This window comes from Astatotilapia calliptera, chromosome 14, assembly GCF_900246225.1.
Source record: "Astatotilapia calliptera chromosome 14, fAstCal1.2, whole genome shotgun sequence".
Lineage (NCBI taxonomy): Eukaryota > Metazoa > Chordata > Actinopteri > Cichliformes > Cichlidae > Astatotilapia > Astatotilapia calliptera.
Genome location: NC_039315.1, coordinates 27,602,557 through 27,628,084, shown reverse-complemented (window position 1 = coordinate 27,628,084; position 25,528 = coordinate 27,602,557). Strand labels below are relative to the sequence as shown.

The following is a 25,528-nucleotide window of genomic DNA, read 5'->3' as shown; positions in this document are numbered from 1 at the left end:
TCCTCTCTGTCTCACTCGCACACATGATTGTTTGCTTCTGAATAACCCTGAAACGAGGTGAGAGGACACTGACCTTAGCAGACAACTGAGCGTTTCATATTTTAAGGTTTTGAAAGTGTACAACAAACAGCTGTCTACACCGGACTGAAATTAGAAATCTGCAGCCTTAAATGAATCCCTCTAATTTCAGCCAAATTTTGGCTGGCAGTCCAAACAGTGCTGGGAGTCTGCTTTAGTCAAAGGAGCTGCTTGAATAAATGCAGTAGGCAGGAGAATTCACATTTACTGACTTGTTGTGTTTTGTTTTGTTTTTATCAGAAGGCTGCTTAAAAATTACAGCTTCAGGTTTGATTTGATTTAAATGAAGGTTAGCCTAATAGCATCAGGAGACTCTTGTTCATGTTAACTAAAAAAAAAAAAATCCCATCAGCTTAACTTTTGTTTCACTTCTTACTTTTTATCTGAGATCTTTATAAACTTAACAGTGAACTGCCTGAGTGTAGTGTAGTGACTACCTGACGAGCAAAAGATCCCCAGTCCTTGACTGGGAGGAGGCACAAATCCCTGAGAGGGGAGCTTCAACTTCGCCAATACAAATATGTGGATCCCTCTGCTGTGATGACCCCTGAGGGTTTAGTTTAGTTGTTTAGTTGCACCTCGTGAGGTAGAGCAGGTCCTCTATTATCAGGTAGCTCTCCGATTTATTTAGTCCCAGAGGAAATTATCTGAAAAATTTCCTCTGGGACTAAATACATTGTGTGTGAATGGGTGGATGACTGGATATGTAAAGCGCTTTGGGGTCCTTAGGGACTAGTAAAGCGCTATATAAATACAGGCCATTTACCATAAATACATTAATAATATGTTCTGATTCTGATGATTGATTCTGATTCATCAGAGTATGAATGTGTGTGAATGTTAGATAGGAAGCACTTAGATATAGAAAAACATGCTTGTGTGAATAGGTGTAATTGGGTGAATGAGCCATGTTGTATAAAGTGCTTGAGCAGAAAATTGCTATATAAGAACCAGTCCATTTACTATTTACCATTTTCGACAGGCCTTAATCATTTGGCTAAACGTGCCTGGGTCGAGTCTACACATTGCGCAGTTTTTATCTTTTCCTGTTGTCAAACAGTGCGTGTGATTTTTACATAGTGGCGGCCTGTGTCTTACACACACTGATGATTTAATTTGGATTGTGCTTTACTTCAGATAACTTTGGTGCAATTCTTAGGCTAAATATAATAGTTTGGTTAGGTTGGGTTGCCGTGGGAAACCTTCTGAAATGTTGCAGCCCTGGGAGTAAGGGGTAAGTGTGTGTGTGTGCATGTGTGCGTGCACACATAAGGTTATTCACTAGAGGACATTGTTAAGATGCATTGCTGTGCTGGCTGCACTGAGTCACTATTCAGTCCTAATTGAAAGTGGGCTGAAAGCAGCAGTGTGTCTGGTGATGGGTATCTGACTCATGTCTCTTGTATATGCTGTGTTTTTCAGCAGCTCCTATAAGGACGACATCCGTCTAAAACTCTGGAGATTAAATGAAGAGTTAAGGCAGTGCAAATCGTTAAAAGCTGGTATATTGAGCAGCAGCCGTAGAGCAAGCAGCTTCATTCTTTACCACCTGATCTGAAAGATCAGACAGTGTTACAGTGAGAAATTCATTATGGACTTAGTCATTAAGTCCATTAAGGCGAATGCAGATTTGCTCCATGTTAACTGCATGTATTGTATTGTATTATGTTTTTGAGTTAGATCTCACTGTAGATTGTAGGGACTTTAAAAAAAAAAGTAATCTTGGCCTGTTCTCCACAGACTTGCTTTTCAGTCTTAATCTAGGAAACAAGGGAAGAGGAAGAGAGAAGGAAACTATGAGTCCCAAAGGACATTGACCAGCATCTAATGGATGATGTTGTAGTTACTCTTGTATAATATGTTTCTCATTAGTTTTTGTTTTTAGTACACCAAATTGGACACGTTCTATATTTCTCAAACACATCATGGACATTTCTGTACTGATGTACATGGATACTGTGGATAACAGTAATGATACTTTGCGTTATGGCCTTTTTCCATACACAGTATGAGTAGAAAGGAATAGAAGTTTTGAAGTTGTACTGATTGTACTGGTTTTGTAGACAAAGGAATATGATATTTGGATTGTATATCGATCTGATCTTGACTAGTGTGATGGTGACAACAGCTTATCTATTGAACCATCTATTTAATTCAGTCCTCTGCTGGCTAAGCTCTGCTGGCTAAGCCAAAAGTCATCAGTAGTTATTAATAGGTAATCTGATCTTGCATTGAGAAAACTAACAGGTGGTATTTCAGAGTAACAGTACCAGCAGCTTTATTTTAATCTTTGCCCTACTGTAGTTTGTGGCTTTACTGTGGTCAACTGGCTCAACTGAAGCGTTCAGATGACTTTGTTTTCTTTTTTGACAGCTCCTTTCGCTCTGTGGCTCTGTCTCGTAGGTTCTAACAGTTGTATCACTTATTGGGAGTTTTCATTGCACTCACTGTAGCATAGTGTCTGTTGATCAACTCGATTGATAGAATTTCACTTCACCTCTTTCTTGTCAGTTTCAGTCCACATGCGATACAAATGTGTATGTGTGTGTAGTTGTATTATCAGTAAGACTGAAAGCAGAAAAAGGAGAAACTGGGACAACTTTAGTAGTGATTTTAAGCTGAAATGAGACTAGAGCAAAAAAATATGATAAACAGAAAATATTTGATGTTGACCTGTATGCTTCGGTGACGAATGTAGCTCATTCATTAAATGCTGGCATCAGATCTGTGCTCAACATCTGCAGGTACCCTAAGACAGGGCACTGCTAACTTAACAAAAGTAGGAAAAAATGGATTGATGCATTGCTACTAATTGTATCAACTGATGTTATCCATTTGGAGGGATAGCTCCTCACCACCATGTAATCCCCATAAGTGCCTTTGAAATAAAGTGACAGTTAAATGCTGTTAAGGTATGCTTTGGTTGGGCTGTTTGGCTGTAATTCAGCAGAGTTGTTAATGCTCATGCCAGGACCAGCTGTCCTGCTACCAGATGTTTGGGGTTGGCCTGTATCTTTGGGTTTAGAAGAATTCCCACTTGTTGGAAGGCTTTTGTTGTTGGCAGGCTTAGGAAGTGTCAGCTTGACCCCGTCGACTCTTCTCTCTGTTCCTCCTATGCTACTCTGCCCACCCCTTCAGGATAACACGAACAGTTACACAGGAGACTGACTTTTGGTAAATTCTGGATTTTTTTTAAATTAAAATTTTGGTAAGTTCAGGAATTATACAAATACCAACTCTGTTAATAGTCTTCAGCATTATTAGAAAACATTTCCTTTTGACCCCTGAGAAAAATGGCATAAAAGAAATTGTGACTTGTGTAACACCAAACCAAAGTGTAGTGGTTTAAGAGTGATCATCTAGATTGTAATACATCCCTAATTTGTAAACACCACCAGTGGGTTGAAATAACATTACTTCATAGTATGCCACATATCAGGTCATCATAATCTGGTATCCTTTGCACCTTAAAAAACTGCTTAACATTATTCATAACACAACCATTGCCTGTATGTCAGATATACATTTACGTATATGTTTGCTTCCACGTTATGGGGATTTAATCTGTTGTGATTGCATATGTCCACTTAAATAGTTTAAAATTTACAACATGACCATATTGCAGGGGTCCGTGTGTTGATGTGATGGTATTGCTGATTACATCATTGTTTGCTTAGTTCATGGTCCAGATTTTGACCAACAGTCATTTTGAATATCTGTGAAATATACTGATATTTATCAGTATCACTATTTAAAATATTTAGTTTGTTCAAAAAGTTTGTGTCAAGTCCAAGTTTATTTCTATAGTACATTTTAAACAGCCTCAAAGTGCCATACAAGTTATACAAAATATACACATAAATGTAACAACACTGAATCAGCAATAAATGTACACTAAAACTCAAAAGAAGCAAGTAAGACTGCGTTTGCATAATAAAAGCTAGGATACTCTGCTCAACTAGACCTGAAAGCAAGAGAGTGGGCAGCTCTTATGTAAAGAGGTAAGTTGTTCCAAAAATTAGATCCTTTTCAGGGATTGTTCCCATCGCCTCTGCTTTTAAGCCTGGATCTTGTCCAAGAAGAGCTGGTTCATAGACGCCAGTGGCTGGTAGAATTGTAGGGTTTCAAAAGTTCTGTAAAGTAAGTGGGTGCCAAACCACTGAGATGCTAAAAAACAAGCAATACAATTTTAAACTGCACCCTGAAATTGACTGAAAGCCATTGCAAGAAGGCCAGTAGAGGTGTAACGTCATCACAACGTTTCTTTCCGGTCAAATCTCAAGCTGCTGCTCCGAAACTTGCAAGTAGGACTCAAAGCAGGGCTCGCAAAAGTCCCTGGTAGCCCAGACACTCTTCAGTTTTTGGTAGCCCAAAATAAATTTAAGTAGCCTGAAAAAAAGGACAATTTTTTTGATTGACTTAAAAAAAAAAGAGTTAAAACACAAATTACAACAACTGTATAAAAATTACAATCATTAACTCAAATATTTTGTTCTAATTGAACAGAAGTTTCTATGAATTTGTAAGAACTGTGTAGAACATGAATCAGTCTGTGTCAGATCCTGAATCTGAAATTTCCACTGAAGTCAAGGGTAAGAGGAAAGTGGAACCAAGATCTAGGCCATTTGCTTTGTTTGCAAAGACTGCTATATTTTGCCAAAGGTAGTTCACTCTTTGCAACATAGCACGCTGTTCTAAACAGCTTTTCTTCTGCGTTTCTTCTGGACTTCTTGTTGTGCTTGGTTTATTTTTGGTATGTTTTTTGCAATTGGCGTTTGTTCTGGGAAAGATACTGCAGACTGAGCAATAATGCATTTCTCATGGGTTCTAATGGGGTCTTTCTTAAAATTACTGGTCCCAGTAACAAAGGTGCTTGTCGACTCAGAAATCGAGGGAAACTCAAGACACACCCGGCAGAACATCATGTTATTTAGCTCGTCATATTCATATTCCATGAAACCAAAAAAGCTGCGCTTTTGTTTTTGCCTCATAGTCTGATTTGTCATAACTTTAACGTTTTGTGATCAGCTTTTCTTTGGCTGTCCCTTCTTCACCCTGACCTGTCTTATTTAGCTGAGCAGAACTAAAATACCTGCGTAAATCCATCTGCTTTTACACACACACTTGCATAATGATCAAATTCAAATTCAAATTCAAATTTTATTTGTCACACACACACAACCATACACAGTATGACATGGGGGTGAAATGCTTGTAGCTGTACAATGCCCGACCATTAAATGACAGAAGAAAAGTTTTACAATATTTACAATTTACTACAAAAATTTACAAATTAACTTAGGAATTTACAGTAAAGAATGTGCAAATAGCAGAAGAGATTATAAAGATAAGGATTATAAATTATAGGAATTATAGGATTATAGGAAATGTGTGGTGGTGCGTGTGGTGACGTGTGTGAGAGTCCAGTCTTATAGTGACGTGTGTGGGAGAGTCCAGTCCTACACCTGGTTCAGGGCCCGAATAGCCTGGGGGAAGAAGCTCCTCCTCATTCTCTCTGTTTTGGCCTTAAGGGAGCGGAAGCACTTCCCAGACCTCAACAGTGAGAAGAGTCCATTGTTGGGATGGGAGAGGTCCATCATAATCTTCCTAGCTTTGGACTTGCACCGCTTGGTGTAGATGGACAGCAGGTCAGGGAGCTCTGATTGAATGATGCGTTCTGCCGAGCGCACCACCCTTTGCAGATCTCGTCTGTCCTGCTTGGTGATCAGTGATTCTCTGTGCAATCAACCTCTATCACATGTTTAAGCTTGCTTCACTTGACACGTTTGAATAGTAAGATAAGCTACTGAGTGATAAGACGATGTCAGAGGAATTGGTGCGCAATTAATCTGTCGCTCACCAATCAGTAGCTGCCGCTCTCTATTCACAGTTTGCGTGATCGCAAAGTGAAAGTGAAGTAAAAAACAAGCACAAATTCAAACGCGATTTCAATATGTCACATGTTGACAGTGGCTCATCGATGCCAATGACATAATTGCCTAGCTATGTTTGCCAAAGAATGCAAAAGCATTGACATACTTTTTCTTTCTATGATAGCCCGACGGGCAGGGCTGAGATGAATTTTTATAGCCCGACCGGAAAAATCGCTAGCCCCGGGACGTCGGGCTAGCGATTTTGCTAGCCCTGCAAAGGCATGCTGGATTATACTTCTCAAATGATGTCTTCTGTGTAGGCAGTAGGGCTGGAGTAAAGCTGTGAAAAAGCTGTGTGTTTCTGTGGTTTACCCAAGCCTATAGATTACACTCGCAGCAGCAAATGACAAAAATATGTGTGGCAGTTCATTTGAATTGCAATTGTAAACAGGTGATTGAATTCACCATCACTTAAATGCAGATTTAACACGTACACATTTCAGTGTAAAACTCACTTCTCGTTCTTTTCTAACGGGGTGAGGTCGCGTGTTGCACTGTGGAACTGTACAACTTTGCAAGTGCAGTTATCAGCCAGTCAAATGTTGCTCTTTGAAATGCTTTAGTACTGCCACTCGCTGATCAAAATTGATTATGAAAATACTCCAAGAGAGCTCCTTCTGTTGTTCTACATCAAAATGAAGGAGAAGACGATTGTAAGTAATCTGCCCTATTGTTTATGAATAAAGTTAAATACATTCAGCAAGCCTGGCCAGTACTAATGGCTAATCGAAGCTTGATTAGCTTGCTTTGTGATTTATTAGTTGCTCTTGGTTTCATGATCACGCCAGCAAAGATCACTCATGTAAAATGTTGAAGCAATCTGTAAAGTCATTGTTCCAAAAGCTGAGCTGTGATGAAGCAAGCATTGAGAAGACAAGTTTACACTATATTTATTTTGAATACATTTGCAATGAAATGAAAAATACAGAGGGATACATGAATGTGCTTCGGGTGTTTTAGTATGCACCTTCAAAAACGCTCACATAAAACCGGAACGGCCGAGGCTAGAAATGTGGACGACTAGTCAACTAAACGTCAAACAGTTGCTTCCCCATGCTAGTCAGCTCACAAAATACTGGTGGGTTAAACATCTTATTCTTATTTTAGTAATGCACTAAACGGTTAATGGTTCAGAGATATTACGACACCCCCAGTCACTGTCTGCGGCTGCAGTCCAACAGACGTCAGCAACATTTAAAACACGATCTGAGTAATGAGGATTAATTAAGCTCCTAGGATCACATGTAGTATTTTGGGGATTTCTGTCTTTTAGACTAGGAGTCTAGTCTAACTTTATTTTCTCTTATTTAAATGACTTGCAGATTATACGCTAGGCTCAGTGAATGTGATTCTAGTCCATGCTGGGGAATGTAGTGGTGGATACAGCAAGGTTTATGCTTTTCTAGACTGTGTTGTTACACATTCAGCAGTATGAGCATGTAAGTGAAATATTTAGTCTTCGAATTAGAACAAAGACTCTCCTCACTTTTTAAAAACTAGCACAAGACGTGCAATATAAAAAGCTTGTTTCTTAGTTTAGGACCAGTGAAGTGTTAAGAGTAAAAAACAACACAGCAGTTGTTGTGGCTTTTTAAAAACCACATGACTCATAGTGTGACAACTGGCCATACAATGGTAGTCTTTGCATTTTCTTTTTTAAACTGTGTGGCATACTGTACGCAGCCCTGCCACACTATTTATGTGGTGTGTTTACAAGTACAACAGAGGGGTGGTAATGTGTTTTATGTGTCACCAACATTGTTGCTAAGAGGCCTTTAAAGTCTTTTAATAAGCGATAAAGTTCAGTAGACATCGCTTTGTCTCATAAATCAGTATTATATACTTAAAAACTGCAGATTCAGACAGTGGATGAGGTTAAATTTGATGCCAACCAGCACTGTGATGAGTGCGGACAGTGGAGCACCCTGGGTGTCTCTGTGTGTTGGATTAATGGTGAAATTGAGGCGCCCCTCACACAGAGACGCACCTACGCACAATATCATTAGGTGAGCACTTGTTTTAGAGTGTGTGAACAGGCTCCAACAGTGGGCCTTGACCATGTTTTTCCTTCCTGCTTGTCAGTATGTGCGTGTACTCGCCTAGGCAACAAAATGCCCCATTGTGGAGAGCACAGAGACCCTGTTATTGGCAGCTCTCTGAGTGGGAGGGAGGGGGAGATGAACGGAGAGGCAGATGAATTGAATTCAAATTGCTGACTGGAAACTGAAGGAAAAAAAAAGAGATAAATAAAAAGGAGAGGCATAGAGAATAGGAAAAAGGAAGTCGGGGGTGATAATCAACCTGAATTTGCAGAATTAAGGAGGAACCTGATATTTTCTGTGTTCACGCACACTCTTTGTCAGTCTTTTCAGCAGTTAAAATAACACATTAGCAGTTTTGTGAATATTCTGTTTTGGTGTCAAATTAAAGATCACAGTCAGGTTCATCTTTCTGATTATAGTACAGCAATAGGTTCAGGTATGTTTAGACTAGTGAACTGCAAACACAGGAAGCATTTATCAAAGTTCATAAGTATTTTGCTTAGAACAGCTTTAAGTCTTAATGGCTTAAATTTTGAGGTTTTGGTCCATATTTACATGATAGGATCAAACAGTTGTTGCTGATTTGCTGGCTGCAAATTCATTTTGAGATTCTTCTGTTCCACCACATCCCAAACGTGCTCTATTGGAGTGAGAGCCAGTGACTGTGGATGCCATTTTTGAGTACAGTGAGCTCATCGTCATGTTTAAGAAACCAGTTTGAGATGATGCAAATGTTGTGTTATCTTGCTGTAAGCAGCCACCGGAAGATGGGTACACTGCAGTCATAAAGGGATGGACATGGCCAGCAACAATACTCAGATAGGCTGTGGTGTTAAAATAATGCTCAGTCAGTACTAAGGAGCAAGCTACCTCCATGCCTAAATGCACTGAGTTGCTGCCATGTGATTGGCTTATTTGCATTAATGAGCGTTTGAACAGTTGTACCCAATAAAGTGGCAGGTGAGTGTCGGTTGAATAGCAACCTAATTAAAATTGCCTTCAAGATGCAGACAGACTTAGAACAGCTGACAAAGTAATGCTTTTTAGGTTGAGATGCACAAACTGATATCAGCTGACAGAAGCTAAGCGTTTCATGATGTGATGCATGGGCACAATACTCAAGATTACATATTTCAGCAGTATTGTTTCACTTCTCTACTTTACATCTGCTTTTACCTTTTTCATGTCTTGATTAGTGCAACGGAGCCACTATTGAGGGGCTACAGATGTTTATTGAGTTAAACAGGCACAACTGTGAATGATAACGTTAAGCTTAACTGCAGTGTTCATGTTTACCACTTATTGTGGTTTTCCCTGCAGACACTCACACAGATGCCCAGATGCAGCCAATCATGGGCTTCTCTGCAACAAAGTGCTGATTTAAGATGGTGAAAGATGCTAACACTTGCTGCTCACTTGTTAGACACTTCGCTCAGTTTGGTGAGTAACGCCTCTGTGAAGGGGCTGAAGACCAATCAGACTGTTTTTCATTGGGCTGTTTTTTGAGTTCCTCAATTCAAAAATGGGAAGCATTTTGATTGGAGAGAAGAGAGCAAGATTCACACAGTCTGTACGCTGTGCTCTGAGTTGTTAGAGGAAACTTTGGACAGGAAATGAAATGCATCACATTGGCAGCCGGTACACTGTCTTTTATCACACTGGGCTGGTGACTATGACTTCACTCAACCTTAACAACTCTCATGTCTAATCACCAAACCGACTCAGGTTTATATAATGCTTTAAATATTTTCTCTTTTGCATGTTCTGTTGCTAGTCAGTGAGCTGAAGTGTTTGTTAATCATGCTTAGGTGTGTATCTTTAAATTTTAAACTTGTCAGTAAAAAAACAAAAAACTAAACAGTTTCTATCAAAGGAAAACTCATAACCATCTTGACATGATGTTACATCTTCTGATGGCCTTCACTAATTATTGATGGATCAGACCAAGTTAATGAGCGAACCCTCCCTTTAGTTTAAACTCAAAGACACACCTGTTAAGTTTTGCGACCGGACGTTTCACAACCTGTCCATAGTTTGACTGCCCACCAATATACCCACAACAGCCCTTGTGGTCATGGAAGTAATTGAAATTCTAGTTTGGTGTAGTCCTACTCTATTTATTTTCTGATATCCGCCGTGTGATACTTGCATGCAAACTTGTGACGAGGAAAAGTTCTTACCGTAAATATCATATAATTTGTGCAAGTCAAATGTTTTTAGTCTTATTAAACATATTTTCTTGTTATGTGAGATTTGGAGAATAAAGTATAAACTTTTTTCTTTTTGAATAGTATATTTTCAGTCAGGCATGTTTTTGTTTTTTAGTGAGCTGAACAGAAAAGAGGTTAAACTCATCCACGCATATTTTATTTTTTTCTTGTGATTGTATCAAGTGAAATATAGTTTTGTGTGCGAGGGTGTGCGGAGGAAAGACTGTGTTTGCGGCTCTTAATGGGAAACCGACAGCTTCCCCTGTGGTCACAAGTAAGAGGCAGGAAGATAAAAGGCAGAGTGACTGCAGAAGGTTTTTGACTATCGATTTAGAAAAGCTTGTACCTTCCCACGTTATAGAACAGTCAAGAAGAACTATTGGAAATATTTTTACGCTCACTGAAGTTGTGCATCGGTATAGTCTTTATTGAGCTATTGATTGTGGTTGTTACGTTTTTGTGCCGTGTGAGTGCTGGTAGATGACATCTACTGTTAATCAAAGCCTAACATTTTCCCAGATTTGCGTAGAAGCTGTTCTTGAACATTTTGAATACAGACACAAAGTGCCATATCTATATTATCATAAAAATCATCCTCAAAACTAGTTAATTTATTCCAAATAAGTCAGTTTTACTTTACTCCAAAACATTAGGGTTAGTGTTTAGGCCTTGGGTCATCACCGGTGATGAAAAAATAAAACTTACGGTAATACCTTGATGACAGTGCTATGAGGAATTTTAGTGGTTTGCAGGAAGCTGAACATGACTGAAAGGCTTACGGAGAATTTAGAGACATGCTTTCTGTGCTAATACTCATTGTGCCACTTACACTTCCTCCCTTAGTAGTCTGTTGCGATAGTGCAACAAAACTGACTAGTTTAGAAACTTAAAGAAAACATGTTTAGGCAGAGAAATGCAGACTTAAGGGGCAGTTTCTTCTACTTTGTGTTCAACCTTTTTATACACACACATGTCATTGGACTAATGTGACACCACTTATAAGAATGACTGAACTACTGTTGAATTTTACTGTTGTGGCGACTCAACTTCCTCTTCTACCTGGGAAAGAAACATCCACCACATGTTGCATATAACTTTTCTGCAGTTGTTTAGACACTTAATAAAAATAGCAACTTCTTGAATTATGGCTATGATTGCACTATTCATTACTGATCACGATTTATCTTTAGAACCACACATATTAATTCAGGCTGACATATTTCCCGAGACAGGATTTGCCGCATTCATACTTGCATGACACACACAGACAAACTAAAATAACACAAACCACAAACTAAAACAAGGTTTTCAGGAAATCATTTAAAAAAATGTCATTGCTTTGGAGAGTTTTTGTTTTAATTTTTGCTTGTTCCTTGATGGGATACATTGACACGTCTCCTTGTTCTGTCTCTTCTGCAGGTTGTGTAACCATGATCTGATGCATTAAGGTCTGCATTTTCTCCGTGGACTCTCACGAGCAGCACATACAAACACATCAGCAATGTCTCAGTCTGAATCCTGTGCCAATGTGGGGGAGTGGCTGGGCGTACTTCGCCTGGAGCAGTATTCCGATGCATTTCAGAGTGCCGGATATGCAACATTACAACAATGTCGCAGCCTCACACCAGAGCAACTGGAATGCATTGGTATCACCCTGCCAGGTCACCAGAGGCGCATCTTGGCAAGTCTGAACAAAACACATGGGAATCATGACGCTCACACCATCGGACCGTTTGAGAGATCAGAGGAAATGGGACAAGCTGAATTTCTGGGGGGAGATAGACCATTGCCTGTCCCACCATGTGAAAAATCTCTCCTTCAGGACAATGTGAAGCAAGATGGAGAGACTTTGAGACCTACACCTAGGAAACGAGAAACGCCAGTCCCCAGAGAAAGACAAGTATCCAGAATGCAGGAGAGCAGCGGTGAAGGAGAGAAGCCAGTTCCTGGGAAAAGACAGATGGTACCTAGAAATGACGGGGAGAAAGAGAGGGATGGAGGGATAGATAGAGAGAGGAAGAAACCTGTGCCAAAAGAAAGGACTAAGTTTCGCTCTACTACTCCAGACAACTTGGACCCTAGCCCCCCTCCAGCTTTGGACACTTCTTTGCCCCCTGTTCCCCCCCGAAGCACACCAAACTGCCCTCCACAGCCCTTCACCTTACCCCCTGTTCAAACCTCTGGCTCCCCTAAACTGGAAAGACGAGAGGTCAGGGCTCCAGCTTTACAATGCCGATCTGTGTCCCCCAGTTCCACATTTACACCCCCCCAACCACCATCCCACCCTCCAGACCTCCCTTCTACTGCAAATAGGCCTCAGACATTAGCCATTCAGCCGAATGCCCAATACCTAACTGTCGATGGAGGAAGAAAATCTTCACCTGTTTCTCCCATCCACTCCCCTTGCAGTAGAAGTATTCCACCTCTTCCTCCAAAGGCAGGAATAGCATCTAAAGGCCCCCCACCAATCCCTCAACGGTTTCCTGTTCAGTCTCCCAGAACTCACAGGTAAGGCTCCATTTGAATGCAGATGCCTCATTTTGCAAAAAGATGCACATTAACCACTGAGTTTATTACAGGTAAAAAAAGATGAGCCTAAAAATATGATAAATCCCACAGGCTAGCGCTTGCTAGCTGTCTCCCTCACAAACATAAACACACATGCTCTCACCACCATTATCTGTATTACCACTGTTAACTATGTGTTTTGATAAGTGATCAAAAACCCTCTCAAATGTTACCAGTGGATTGTGGCGCCATCTACAGGCCAAGCTTGAAAAGTGCATCTCTTGTGTACTTTACCATGATGACACACAAAATGTTACTGGGGACTTTTGAACACTTCCTGAAAGTAAAATTAGACACTTCCTGAAACTGAAGGGTCGCAGCACACTTGACTGGACAAAGTTCTGTGGCCTTCTGAATACGGAAATACGTCGACAAGGCTTCATCTGAACAAACTGCAACCCCTGTGTGAAACTGTAGTCTATTTTAAAGTTGCTCTTAACTTACTACTGAGCCCTTTCTGGTTAGTGTTTGTTTTTTTCAAAGGTTCTGTGGTAAGCGTTTCTGCCCTTATGAGTTAAAGTTTTGCGCAGGGAGTGTTGTTTGGCAGTTTCTTCATAGTCATTTTTACATTGATGTGTTTGCAAAAGTGTGAATTTCCAATTAGCACACTGAAGGCCACACATTTCCCCTTAAGCAGCAGAATTTTCAGCTGCTTTCACTGATGATACTTTGGCAGTAATATGTTATATCTCAGTTTGTGTAAATCCTTCTGAAATCACACCGGCTGTACAGCTTTTTTTTCTCCCTTTTTTCTGTATTGCTTTAATGAAAGGAAACCAAAGCTTTGACTCCAGTACATTTAATAGCACATTTATTATGAGCAATACAAGTATGTTTAAAAAGGAAACTGGCTTTTACAGGGAGGAAGCCACGGTTGAGGGCACATAAGCAGTAAAAAAACACTGTGACAGACATGGAGGGGAAAGACGGTGAGGATTAAAGGCAGAGAGCACAGCTACACTGTGATGCATTACCAGGAACTACTGTCTGAGTTTTTGTAGCCTTGAATATTCACACACTGTTGTTGCTGCATTGCCTCCTCCCCCTTTTGGTTAACTAGTTTCCTCCTGCTTTGTGAAGAGTTTGTGAAGAGTTTGTGTTTGTATCATCATGGAAGAGGAATCCTTTTGAGCATGTCAGGACAGGTAACATTTATATAAATCATATCTGTATCCTGTCTATGCTTATTTTTAGCATTCACTCTCTCTTTCCCCCGTCGACACTCTTCTTGCTGTGGGTTTCAAAACAAGCAAGCCTTCCTTTTTCTTTTCTATAGTTTGCTTCATCTTTTCTGCTGTGTTGGTGATGTTAGTGACACTTCTGTTGCACCTACTCCATGAATTTGTTTTACCTTCACAAGAATAAGGCTGGTTACAATTGCAGTGATACTGGATGAGACCCTTCTCTTGTCCTGGGGCGATAGATGTGCTTTGGAAACTCAAACTACTGTTATGTTATCTGTATGTCTTTCAAGAAATCAAGTAAGGCAAGTTTAAGATGGTATTCTGGAGAGGCATTCATGGCATGTTTAGCTGACACGCAGGTCAGGTGTATTTCTAAGACAAAAACTATGTTCTTAGCTTTGCTGTTTTTCACTTTCAAAAGTGACATAGTAACTGTTTTCTTCAGACATAAGCTATGAAGTATCTGAAATGCTAAGTCTAGCTTGCATTAAAGACCACAGTAACTGTGCTGTTAACACATATGTTAGCTTAGTGTCAGCACCACGACTTAAACTGCACTGTAGTCATTTTTGTCACAAGAATAATTCTGCAATGCCTAAATAAGTTAAGAGCTATGCAGTGTGGGAGGACAAAGGAGCAGTCGTTGTTTCTTCAGCCAACTGTCATATGTGAGCTAGCCGAGTCGTTAAATATAGAATCCAAGCTAGCAAAACCCCTCTCAGCACTCTTCCTCTGAGAAAAAGGAGGAACTGTGTCAATAAGGCAGTTTCCCGTCATTGTGAGGCTTTTGCATGTTTTTTTCTGGGGTTTTTTTGAACTGAGGTATTTTAATAATTTCAAAGATAGTTCTTGTATACAGTCTTTAAAGTTGAATGTTTAGTATGAGTCTAGTTACTTGATAAAATTCTACTTTGAACCTGCTGCCAAGTGCATGAAGTGTGTACTAATTTGTCCACAGGCACTGCTTCCTACATAAATGATACATGAATGGTATTTTTTTTTAAGTCAACAGCTCAGCTAATGCAGATGTTAGAAGAGTGATCATACCTAATAAGCACTCAATTCCTGTGTTCATTCAGCCCAAGGGCAATTTGACTTGGTGGTTTTTCACAACATGTCAGTGTTGAATGCTCAACTGTCTGACTTTTAATGGGAGCCAGTAAACAGTAATATTAGGGGGTGTTTGTGACACTTTCAGAGTGTATTTATTTATTTTTTATGAAGTAAAGGTGATTTCCCCTCTCATACAGAGCTAATATTTGTGAGCTAATAATCTGAAGATTTGTTTTGCGGTCTTCATGTTTCATCTCACTGATCGTTTTTATGAGAACGAAATCCAAACACATAAAAAAAATATGAGGAATAAAGAGGAACTTTCACAATACTGGATAGACAGAAACCAGATGTGCATGTTCACTCCTGACTTACCATCAGCACAAAGTGACGTACATGCGCTGTTCGGTTAATGCGTTCATTTTGCAATCTTTGGCTTGGTGTGCATTCATGACTAACTCTTAAGGCCGCATAACTGACATACTATTTAGGAATGTGTATGTTTGGCATTTAAAAAAACAATTGCATGAGTAAATCGAACATGATCTGTGACAGTGTTTAATGAATCAGTGTGTGTAATTTCCCGTAATATCAGGTCTGAGCATGCGTGTATCTTGTGCATCTTTGGTGCAGAACAAGATGATATTTCAGCTAGTATCAGTTATCATGCAGTTGAAAGGGCTCAGTGAGGGAAGTAAAGTACTGCTTGGTAGTGTTCACAATGAGGGTGAGTTTGTGTTAGATCTAGATATCATACGTGATAGTGTTAATAGGGCTGTCGTTCAAGTGAGGTTGTCTATACAAGAGGGCAAAACTATAATGGTGTCGGTGTTCACGCTTATCGATGGCGTTTGCAATCTTTCGCTGTCTTTGAGAGATATTTCTCAGGTTTCTTTGTGGAAATATTTTGCCTTTGTGCAATTAGTGAGTCTGTGGTAGAACCATATATGGTGTAAAAGATGGACCTAGCCACCATGACATTAGCCACTGGTTTTGGACTCTACATTTTGAAGCTTTTTAAAATCAGACTCTGGCTTAAGTCGTGGGTGTCAAACTCCAGTCCTCGAGGGGCAGTGTCTTGAAACTTTTACATGTGTCCCTGTTGTAACACACCTAAATAAAATTATTAGGTCATTAGCAACAGTTGACTGCATGCTGTGGTGGCAGTTCAACCCTTTGATTCATGTTACAGCAGAGAGAATGACCATGGTGCAATAAAAGTACTTTTAGAAGTACATTTTTCCCAAACACTTACACTGTAAATTTACTTGAGTAGGGTTGGGGTTTGCCACCTCAGCATGCAGTCAAGTTCCATCCACCCCTGGTTTAAGTGGATGAGAGAGAGGAAGGGCGGCTCTGACAGTGACAGTTTGGTGTCAGCATGCATTTTCGTGCTACTGATATTCCCCCATTTTGAAGCACGGTGCCACCAAGTGTTTTAAAACTGACTTGATATTTTAGTCAGTATGACCCAAAATGACGGCCTGAGCAGATAAACGCAGTAGGACAGTGTTGAAAGAGATAAAGCCAGAAAGCTGTTTTCCCATAGACTTCTATCACTGTCTGTCAGGGGAAAAGCAAACGTGTCCTTTAGATAGACTCCAGGTTTTTAGGCACTTATGCATTGGCTTCATTCTTCCAACCTGAAACGTATTTCCAAGTTTTATATGGTTTGGAGCCAGCCTCAAGTAGCACCTAGAGGGAGATTTAACACTTCCATGTCGGCTTCATTTGTCAGCTCTGGAGGTTGACCTCTTTTATAGATGGATTATACATCCTGTTGGGATTAAGCGTGAGAAATCCAAAATGTATGTCGGACACTCAGCCTGACCTCATAACTTTGATACACCCCACCCCATAACTGTATTATGAGCATCACTATATGCACATATGGCAATGCATTCTATGTATGTATGTGATCATCAGAGTTATTATAGTTTTGTATTTGAAAATATCTAGTTTAGTTTCTATTTATCAATTTTATTAATTCTATTAGTTGATCAAATTATAATATCTATAACAAGCAGTGGGTTGCAGTCCTTAGGAAAATGTTGACTTTGCATTTGAACATTCAGAACATGCACGTGTACCTGCATTTTCACTAACAAATTCCATATTTGTGGGTGAAACAGCCCACCCATTAAGAAGACATCTGTGGTCTTGACATAGGGAATTTCCTTTTTGTCATTCGCTTAAAAAAATCATGCTTGCCCCCATTGAATGTTTTGACTCAGCTCACATAATTTAACCACACTTCAATGGGATTACCAAACAATTGATGGTTAAAGTTGATGGGGAGGGAAAGAAGATGAGCCTGTTTTTTCTCTTCCTGGTGTGCCACTTACTGGCAAAAAGGCCCTACCTTGTGTTTTATCAAAACAAAACTGTTAAGAAGGGCAGATGTGCTGTGCCAGGTGCACAGTGCATTCTGAAAATGACAAAAACTGATATGATGAGCAGTGTTAAACACCAGAATGTATGACCTCAGCATATGTGTGGCACACGTAAGATATATTTCTGTGTGTTTGAGTTTCTTGAGTATACACAGGCAGCGTGGGTTTACAATAAGGTGGCATCACTTATGTGAGGCAGGCTTAGGCTTGCTCTTTAAACCAGAAGTGCGAGTAAAAAACTAGACTTGTCAAGAGGAGAGCAAAGGAACACATGTTTCAGTGTCTGGGATTAGTTTTACTACAACTGTGGAATACTTGGGTTTCAGAGCAGCAGTCCCTAATTTGTACTAAATGAGGTTACCAGATGGATCCTTATTTTTCATTTTTTATTTTTTAAAAGTTACTTTATGGAGTTCTTCGAGAATTATAACTTTAGGGAAAAAAGCTCTGCACAGCTTTGTCACCAGCAAATTTTTGTGCCTGGAGTCAGATCTCACAAGGACACTTCAGTTTTTACTATTGAGTGAGAAAAGAGTTAGAGAGGAAGGGGTGTCTAACTATATAAACTATAATAGTTTTTATATATGTTTCTATAAACTATATATATAGTTTATATAGAAAGAAAGAAGATGAATAAAATCAGCCGCCTGCTTGGAATTTTTACCCGATCTGAGAACACCATGGCTTCCAAGGACTCATCCCCACCCCTCCAAACCTCTTTTGACCTGCCCTATTTTTCTCTGTCCTCCAGCCCATCTCCCACCAAGACAGGCACGGATGACACGCTCAGAGAACAAACTCCAGAGATACCACCTCGCATCAGGCCACCTAAAACTCAAGAAAGCCCACAACAGTTGACTCAACTTGATATACAGCCAGCTCTGCCTGCTAGGAGAATTCCCCAACCTCCCAGCGAGTATAGTAAGTAATATAATCAGCTTATGTTCCATTTTTTATTTTATTTTTTTGTGTGTTTCATCCCTTAATTACAACAATCGCTGTGGTAGATTTAAAAAATACAGAACCTACAGTACTGTCTCTAGTCTTGCATTGTCCTCACTTCCTTATATTTTTTTCACAAAAATGGGAAATAGGTGCAGTGATTTAATAAAAAGTGTGCCAACATACCTTGAAAATAAGCCAAAACAGAGTTTATAGAGTTCTAACTAGCTTGAAAGTCAGTGTTTGGTATGATCACCTTTATTCTTCAGCACAGCCTGAACTCTCTTGGGTGAAATTTCTTGTCATTTCTTTAAGTAGTCTTCAGGAATAGTTCTTTAGGCTTGTTGAAAGACATTGAAAGCTCTTCTTCTTTGTTGGCTGCATTTTGTTCCATTCTCTGTCAAGATGACAGTGCTTCAATAATGTTCAGGGCCAGGCTCTGAGGAGACCAATCCGTGACTTATAGTGTTCCACTGTGTGTTTTTTCTTGTGCATGTGTGCTTTTACTGCATCAGCAGTGTGTTTGGGATCATTGTGATGCTGAAAAATTAAGTTGCTGCTAATTAGACATTTTCCAGATTCCATTAATATCTTGTGTTTATGATGCTCAACAGCACATGACAGATCCTCCTCTGTCTTTTACCAATGGCTGTAGACATTCACTGTTGTACCTCTCTACAACCCAACCTCCTCTATATACCCATTTATGATCATTCCAGCAAAAATTTCAAAATTAGATTCATCGCTCTATTTCTTAGAGGCATAGCTGGACTGGCCATCGGACATACTGGGCCGATGGTGATTTTCCGTTTGTATGGGCCGATGTTTTGTTGTTTGTTTTGTTTGGGGGTTTTTTGTAACGATATAAACAATGAAAGGTGTTGGATTGGCTAATTGGTTATGATCGACTCTGGGCTGGATAGATTACAGCCGACGAGGTCGAACTTTAAGTTCCGTATTGAGCTGACAAGGAACACAGTTTGTCCCGCAGTTTGTCTCTTCTTCTCTCATTCTCTCCCCCTCCCTCTCCTGTTGCTACTTCAATCATGAAACTGATCAATGATCAGCTTTTCTGTCACAAGTCCCATCTCTGTTGTTCACCCACAGCTGTAAAAGCTGCTGGTCATGATGTCGGTTTGTATATCTGGTGAGAGGGAAACATGAAGATGAAACCAGGTGATGTCCTTACTGAATCATCAGAGCTGAACAGGTGATGGAGAAACAGGTTTACCTTTTAGGTGACATGAATGAGTTGAAGGGAAGTTATGAACTGAGATAAATAACACCAGGATCCTTTGTAGCTGATAGCTGGTAACTGTGCAGGGGTCGATCTAGCAAAGTGTTGCCAGGGGGCCAGGTAGGGCATTAACAGGGAGAGGGGGGCACAAAGAAATACTTTTCTTTCTTATTCTCATTTCAAATATCTAGTTTTTAATAAAAAAAATTACCTGAATCTTACAACTAAAGTTTAACTAAAATGTATAGAAACCCATTATTGTACGTAGTAAATATTAAGTCTAATATACAACCTAGTAAGTTATAGTACTTTTTTCTTTGGGAAGGTACCATCTGTGCAGTCTGCAATTCTGTTGAAGAAAGATGTTGAATCTATTTAATTATTGTAGAAAAATAATTGGTTTCTGTGCATTTGTTTTACACATACATTAAATTAAAGTTGATTATGTCAATTAAGCATCATGAGGCAGAGGGTGGGGGTGGTTTCCTTTTTTTTTTTCTACAACCTATTAGTTAGGTTGTTCAATATTTCTGCTAAATGCTGTTTAGAATACTAGAATAGGGAGGAATAGGATGGCGTAGGTTTAAGTTTATTCGATTGATATATTAATACCAGCGAGATGGTGTACATCACTGTCACAGCAGCATTTGTTTTCATTAAAGGGCTTTATGGCTTTTCCTATAATACCTGGTGGGCTGGTCTCTAGTCAAAATGCCTGGGCTGATTTTTTTTTTTGTCCCAGTCCAGCCCTGCTTAGAAGCAAAGTGTAAATAAATAAGAGGTGGCTCAAGATTTTTATCCAGACAGTACATTTTTTAAAAGAGAGAAAGTCAGAAAACCACTAATAAAGATTTTTTTACTTTCGTTTTATGAAGATGAATTTGAAGTCATTCTGTGTTCTTCCATGAGAGACTGCTTCCTCTTTTTTAAACCTTAGCTCTGCTGTGAGGTCAACTAATTATACAGTCTGCTCGCCACAGCTCTTTCTCCTGCTTCTGTGCGGTGAACTGTGTAGTGAGTTAGACAAAGCAGCAGCTTCATCCTAGTGTGACCGTCAGGCTTCAGTGTTTTGGGCTTTAATTTCATGCATACAGAGTTATTGAATATCATTCACAAGCATGTATATTGTCACATGTTAGCCGGTAGATTAAAATTATAGGGCTTCCTCATCAAAGCATTTTTTGTGATAGCAAACGTGTCAGATAACTTCAAATAGCTTATTTTAACTGTGTGAGGGACCTCCAAAGCAGGTGAGTTTATTAAAATATTTTCTATAAATCATCCTACAGCTATTTCAATATGACACTATCATAATATACATTTGTAGGTAAAAGTTGAAGATATCCTACCTGCTCCTCCTGTTTGCCTAGAGTGTTTTAAAATTAGATTTGTTGATTGGCAACAAGTTGGTTGTTACGTCCCTCTGCAGCCTCTAATCTCCTCAGTGTGTTCAGCTGGTGCTAATTGGCCACACCTAGTCAGGTGTTGATAAAAGCATACCTGAGGCAGGCTTTCAGGGAGCTCACTTGTCTTTGCCTTGGTGGCACCAGCCAATTTAACCAACCTGGTTTTCCATTTTAAGAAAAAACCTCTTCTCACTAACACTCTGGTATTCATCTTTTCTTTTTTTTATGAAAAGATGATTACCATGTATAAAAAGGCTGTATCCAGTCATGTTGGCTGTATATTTAATCATTTAAACCCAGTGTCCACAAAACAAGAAATATGCAGTTCTATGGAAATCACAATAGGATTAGATTTGATTGAAAATCATACAAAGACAACATGTCATTGTATTTAATTTTGAACTTAATGTCAGCAACTGATTATAAAAAAGTTTGACAAAATGCAACAAATTAATTGATTAATTAAAAAAAATACTTTGTGTAAAATCTCACATATAATTGGTATTTCTATTGATCTAGAGAGATTACATTATAGAGGGTGAGTCTTGTATGAGCAAAGGTAGAGTGGTTTTCATCACAGAGAGTATCTGGAGAAATATTTCAGAATAACAGCCTCATCTTAGGGACCAGGTGTCAGTTCATTAACAAAGTGAATGCAGTTTGTCACTGAATTCACATAAGCAATTTAAAATTCTACCACACAGAGAAAAAGAGTGCTTAAGGCAGAAGATGGCCCATCAACTGTATTGTTATAGCACAAGAGCACACAGTATGGGTAGCTTACATGTCTGTGAACCATTTCTGTTGCATAATATCTAAACCCTTTGCAGCAACATCGCCTGTCAAACAGGTAATGCCATTTTCACAAAAGGTCTTATTGGTTTTGGCAAGAGAGTGCCACATTTTCCAAGTATTATAATTACATGGTTATGTAGGGGAGGAGCTTATGTGTTAAACTGGACTGGTTGCAGCCCTCTGAAAATATTTGATCAAGTATAAACAAACAATACAAGAAAAGAGGCCTCGAAGTACTGAAGGTGACAGCAGCATGAGCGTGGTTGAGAGTTCCAGTTCACTGATTTGAATTTGCAGAGGTGAACCGCAAAGAGTGTTCAGCTATAGCTGTCTGTTCTCCAAACTTACTTTAAGGCTAAACTGTGTCCTGTTTATGATTGCCATTGGATTTGTTTTTCAGTTGCAAAAAATGCCCATTGAGTCTGGTATGACCAATCAAAATGAGAAGAGAGATTTTTATCAGTAAAGTAGGAGTACACAGCATGGGTGGCATGCATGTGAACCATTTATGCTCAGCGATATTTTTTTAAAACTACAGCAGTTGTTCACTTCACACTTTACTGTTTGTGGTTTAAAAAAAAAAAAACATGTACTGCAACACAGTGTTTAGCATGGGCCTGTCCTCACTTTTTCTAAACATGTCACTGGTCTCAAATTCAAAGCAAGCATATCATTAAAAAAATCTTAGTTTTAACAGTTGATTGATTTTTATTTTACATGTGGTGTGTTAACGATTTGCAAACCACTGCCTTCAGTTTTAATGTACCACAGAATTTCATCTTCTGCAACAGTTTCACCTCAATATTGTATAATGTTTCAGTGGTAATACGGCTCTGCTTAATAGTAGATGCTCAACCTGAAAATCCAGTTTTAAGGGGAGAGAAAGACGACACAAACTGGTGCATATCCATTAAAACTCACTCACTATTAATTCAGTCTGTTTGCGCTTACAAACATTGACACAGCCAAAATTACTACAAATTCATATCCACATAATCCAGTTTTACTAGTGTGACTCACTTTTTGCCTTGCCTTATATCATGTTTCCAGAGTTTCTCAGGTTCTGCAAAACCTGCTCCAGACTTTAGCTTAATCTTGATTTGTTTTCCTTTTCTCTTCCTGTTCAGTGTTGGCTACGGTCAACGAAAATTCAAATGACTACGAGGAGCCAGACTTGTTTGGTCCCGCTGGTCATCGAATGAACCCACCAGAGAGGGTAAGAAATTGTTAATCGGACCACTCCCAGGCTTTTCGGCTCTTTCTTTCTTCTTGCCATATCCTGTGAATCATTCCCGTTTCCTCCAATAGGATATGTCCCTGCAAGTGCCAAATTACACAAAGAAGCGGCCGAGTTCCCTTTGCAGTGACGATGGAGTGCTCGACGATTATGAGTGAGTCATAAAACAACACAAATGCAAACCTCAGAAACTGAAATACAAGCACACTGTTTGCAGGGTTTTGTTTCCCTTTGGTTGCTGATTATTCTGAATGGCTGTAACTTGGGAGGTAGAGTATTGATCCACCAATTTTACTAATTGGTCAGTGATCGATTCCACAGCTACTCCAGTCTGCATGTTGAAATATCCTTATTACTGAACCCTGAGAGTGTTTGTGTGAATGTTACACAAGGCGCTTTGGGTGTTGAGTTAGAATAGAAATGCACTATATAAGTACCAGTCCATTTATTGCAGTGTTTGTGTAAGTTAATTTGAGACATGCTGCTGTATTTACTTTGTTTCAATTTACTTTCATTTTATTGCACAACATATTGTCAAACTGTCAGTGCTGCAGAAATCTAATCTTTGATCTTCACCTCTTTTGTGTAATTATATTATAAAATTATATTGTTACACAGTTAGCTTTGTCAAAACTTTTGCACAACTTGTCTGATTTAAACTTTGATGAAAAATGTAATTGCTTATGAAGTTTGTGTGATGTTTCTTTCTTTTTCCTTTTCTGTTTGCGTGTGTCTGTGTGTGCGCACACACGTATAGGTATGAAGGGAGTCTCCACAGCCAGCAAGGCAGTTTCTACTTACCACACACTGGTGTTTTGGCTTCCACCATGAAAGAAGACACCTCTCAGCTTTCTGCTGTCATCAAGATGGGTTGGCTGGACAAGAATCCACCTCAGGGGTATAATAATGATGATGCTTAAAAAAAAATCAGAGAATATATATTACACAAATATTTGATTGAATTAAAAAACAAACACAGGGCAGCGATATTTGCTTTTTTATTCGGTGTTCTGTCTGTCCTCATCCACAGGGCTATTTACTACCAGAGACGATGGGTAAAGCTAGATGCTGACTACCTGAGATACTTTGACACTGACAAGGTAACAAAACAAATGCATCCAGAAACTCAGTGATGTGTTCAGACACAAGCACAGAACGGAAGCGCTGTTTTTGTGTATGACTCTGTCCAGGATATACTGTTGACATACTAAATAGGTATTGATCATTTTTAGGGCTGCAATGATTCTTCGAGTAATGCGAATAGCTTTATTATAAAACTCTTCAGCTGTTACTATGTAAATGTGACCTTTTCACCCACATTTACCACTAAAAATAGGCCTGCACTAGAAACGTGTCTCGGAGCACTCGTGAAAATAAAAAGTATGACAATATTAAGGCCAAGCAGCTTCCAGTTTAAAAAAAGAAAAAGACTCGTAACAGAACAGCAGTAATGAGAGTCCTTCATCAAACCTGAAGAAAAACAAACTTTGGAAATGCTCCCATGCACTGCTGTTTGTTTTACAGTGAAAAGCGATAATAAAGTTACTGGAGTTAAAGTAAAAAATGCAGATGAGCCATTATTAAGGCTGATGGGCAGGGGCGAGAGGAGCATGGGGTGTAAGTGAGTTACATTATTTTGCAGATTTGGATTAATATAAAATCTTAATTTGATTTTAATTTTATTCTGTAACTAAAATTGTGTCACTGACTCAGTGCTGTTAAGTTTGACATTATTATTAACGTTAATTATTTATTGTGCACCATCAGAACATCTGTCTTCTGCAGCAGGAAACGTTACATCAAAGCAAAGGGCAAGCCTCAGTTCTGAGAATGTTGATGTCCTCGCTTTTGTGTGACAGCCACCACAAACTCTTTTAAAGGGTCACACATGCGCACACATTAACTAGATACACTCCTCTTAATGTCAGAGAAACCTCCACAAATGCTTAGCAAAGGCATCTTTTTTTATACCTTAGTTTAGTGTGCATGTATATGTTATGTTATTTGACACCAATGTACTTGTTTTTAGTTGTTTGTGGGTTGTTTTTTTTTTTTTTGCATTTATGAAAATGTTTTGTTTAATAAATATGACTTTTAATGGTACGTAAATACAATGAAGTTATATGCATTTAAATGACCTAAAACAATGCAATTAATATGGAAACCAATGAGTGGTTAATTTTAAATTGCTTTTAATTCACTGATCGCTTGATTAATTGATGAAATAACTGATCATTAAAGTAATCGATAGCTGCAGCACTAATCTGAGATGCTGAGTGTGTGTTGTGCTATCTTGTGTTGTAGGACGTGTATTCTAAGGGGATCATCTCAACAGCTTTCATCACTAATGTGACCACTGTGGGGGAGCTGAAGTTTGAAGTTGTTACAAACAATCGAACCTTCATCTTTAGGGCTGAAAGTGAAGGTATGTCTGTTCACCCAGCTATATA

General features: G+C 39.2%; 1 protein-coding gene across 3 annotated transcripts in view; it reads left to right on the top strand.

The window, feature by feature from the left end:
* The window catches only part of arap1 (ArfGAP with RhoGAP domain, ankyrin repeat and PH domain 1), a 65,590-nt gene that overhangs the window by 1,731 nt on the left and 38,331 nt on the right, over window positions 1-25,528 (top strand). For 2 of the 3 annotated variants that reach the window (XM_026191464.1, XM_026191466.1), the window contains exons 2-8: window positions 11,683-12,771; window positions 18,213-18,382; window positions 22,969-23,057; window positions 23,150-23,232; window positions 23,836-23,976; window positions 24,109-24,178; window positions 25,383-25,503. In XM_026191464.1, coding sequence (XP_026047249.1) covers window positions 11,765-12,771; window positions 18,213-18,382; window positions 22,969-23,057; window positions 23,150-23,232; window positions 23,836-23,976; window positions 24,109-24,178; window positions 25,383-25,503 — 1,681 coding nt within the window. In that variant the 5' untranslated portion in view covers window positions 11,683-11,764. Of the gene's footprint in view, window positions 1-9,373; window positions 9,494-11,682; window positions 12,772-18,212; window positions 18,383-22,968; window positions 23,058-23,149; window positions 23,233-23,835; window positions 23,977-24,108; window positions 24,179-25,382; window positions 25,504-25,528 lie in introns of all 3 variants that reach the window. The other variant, XM_026191465.1, reaches the window with a different exon arrangement.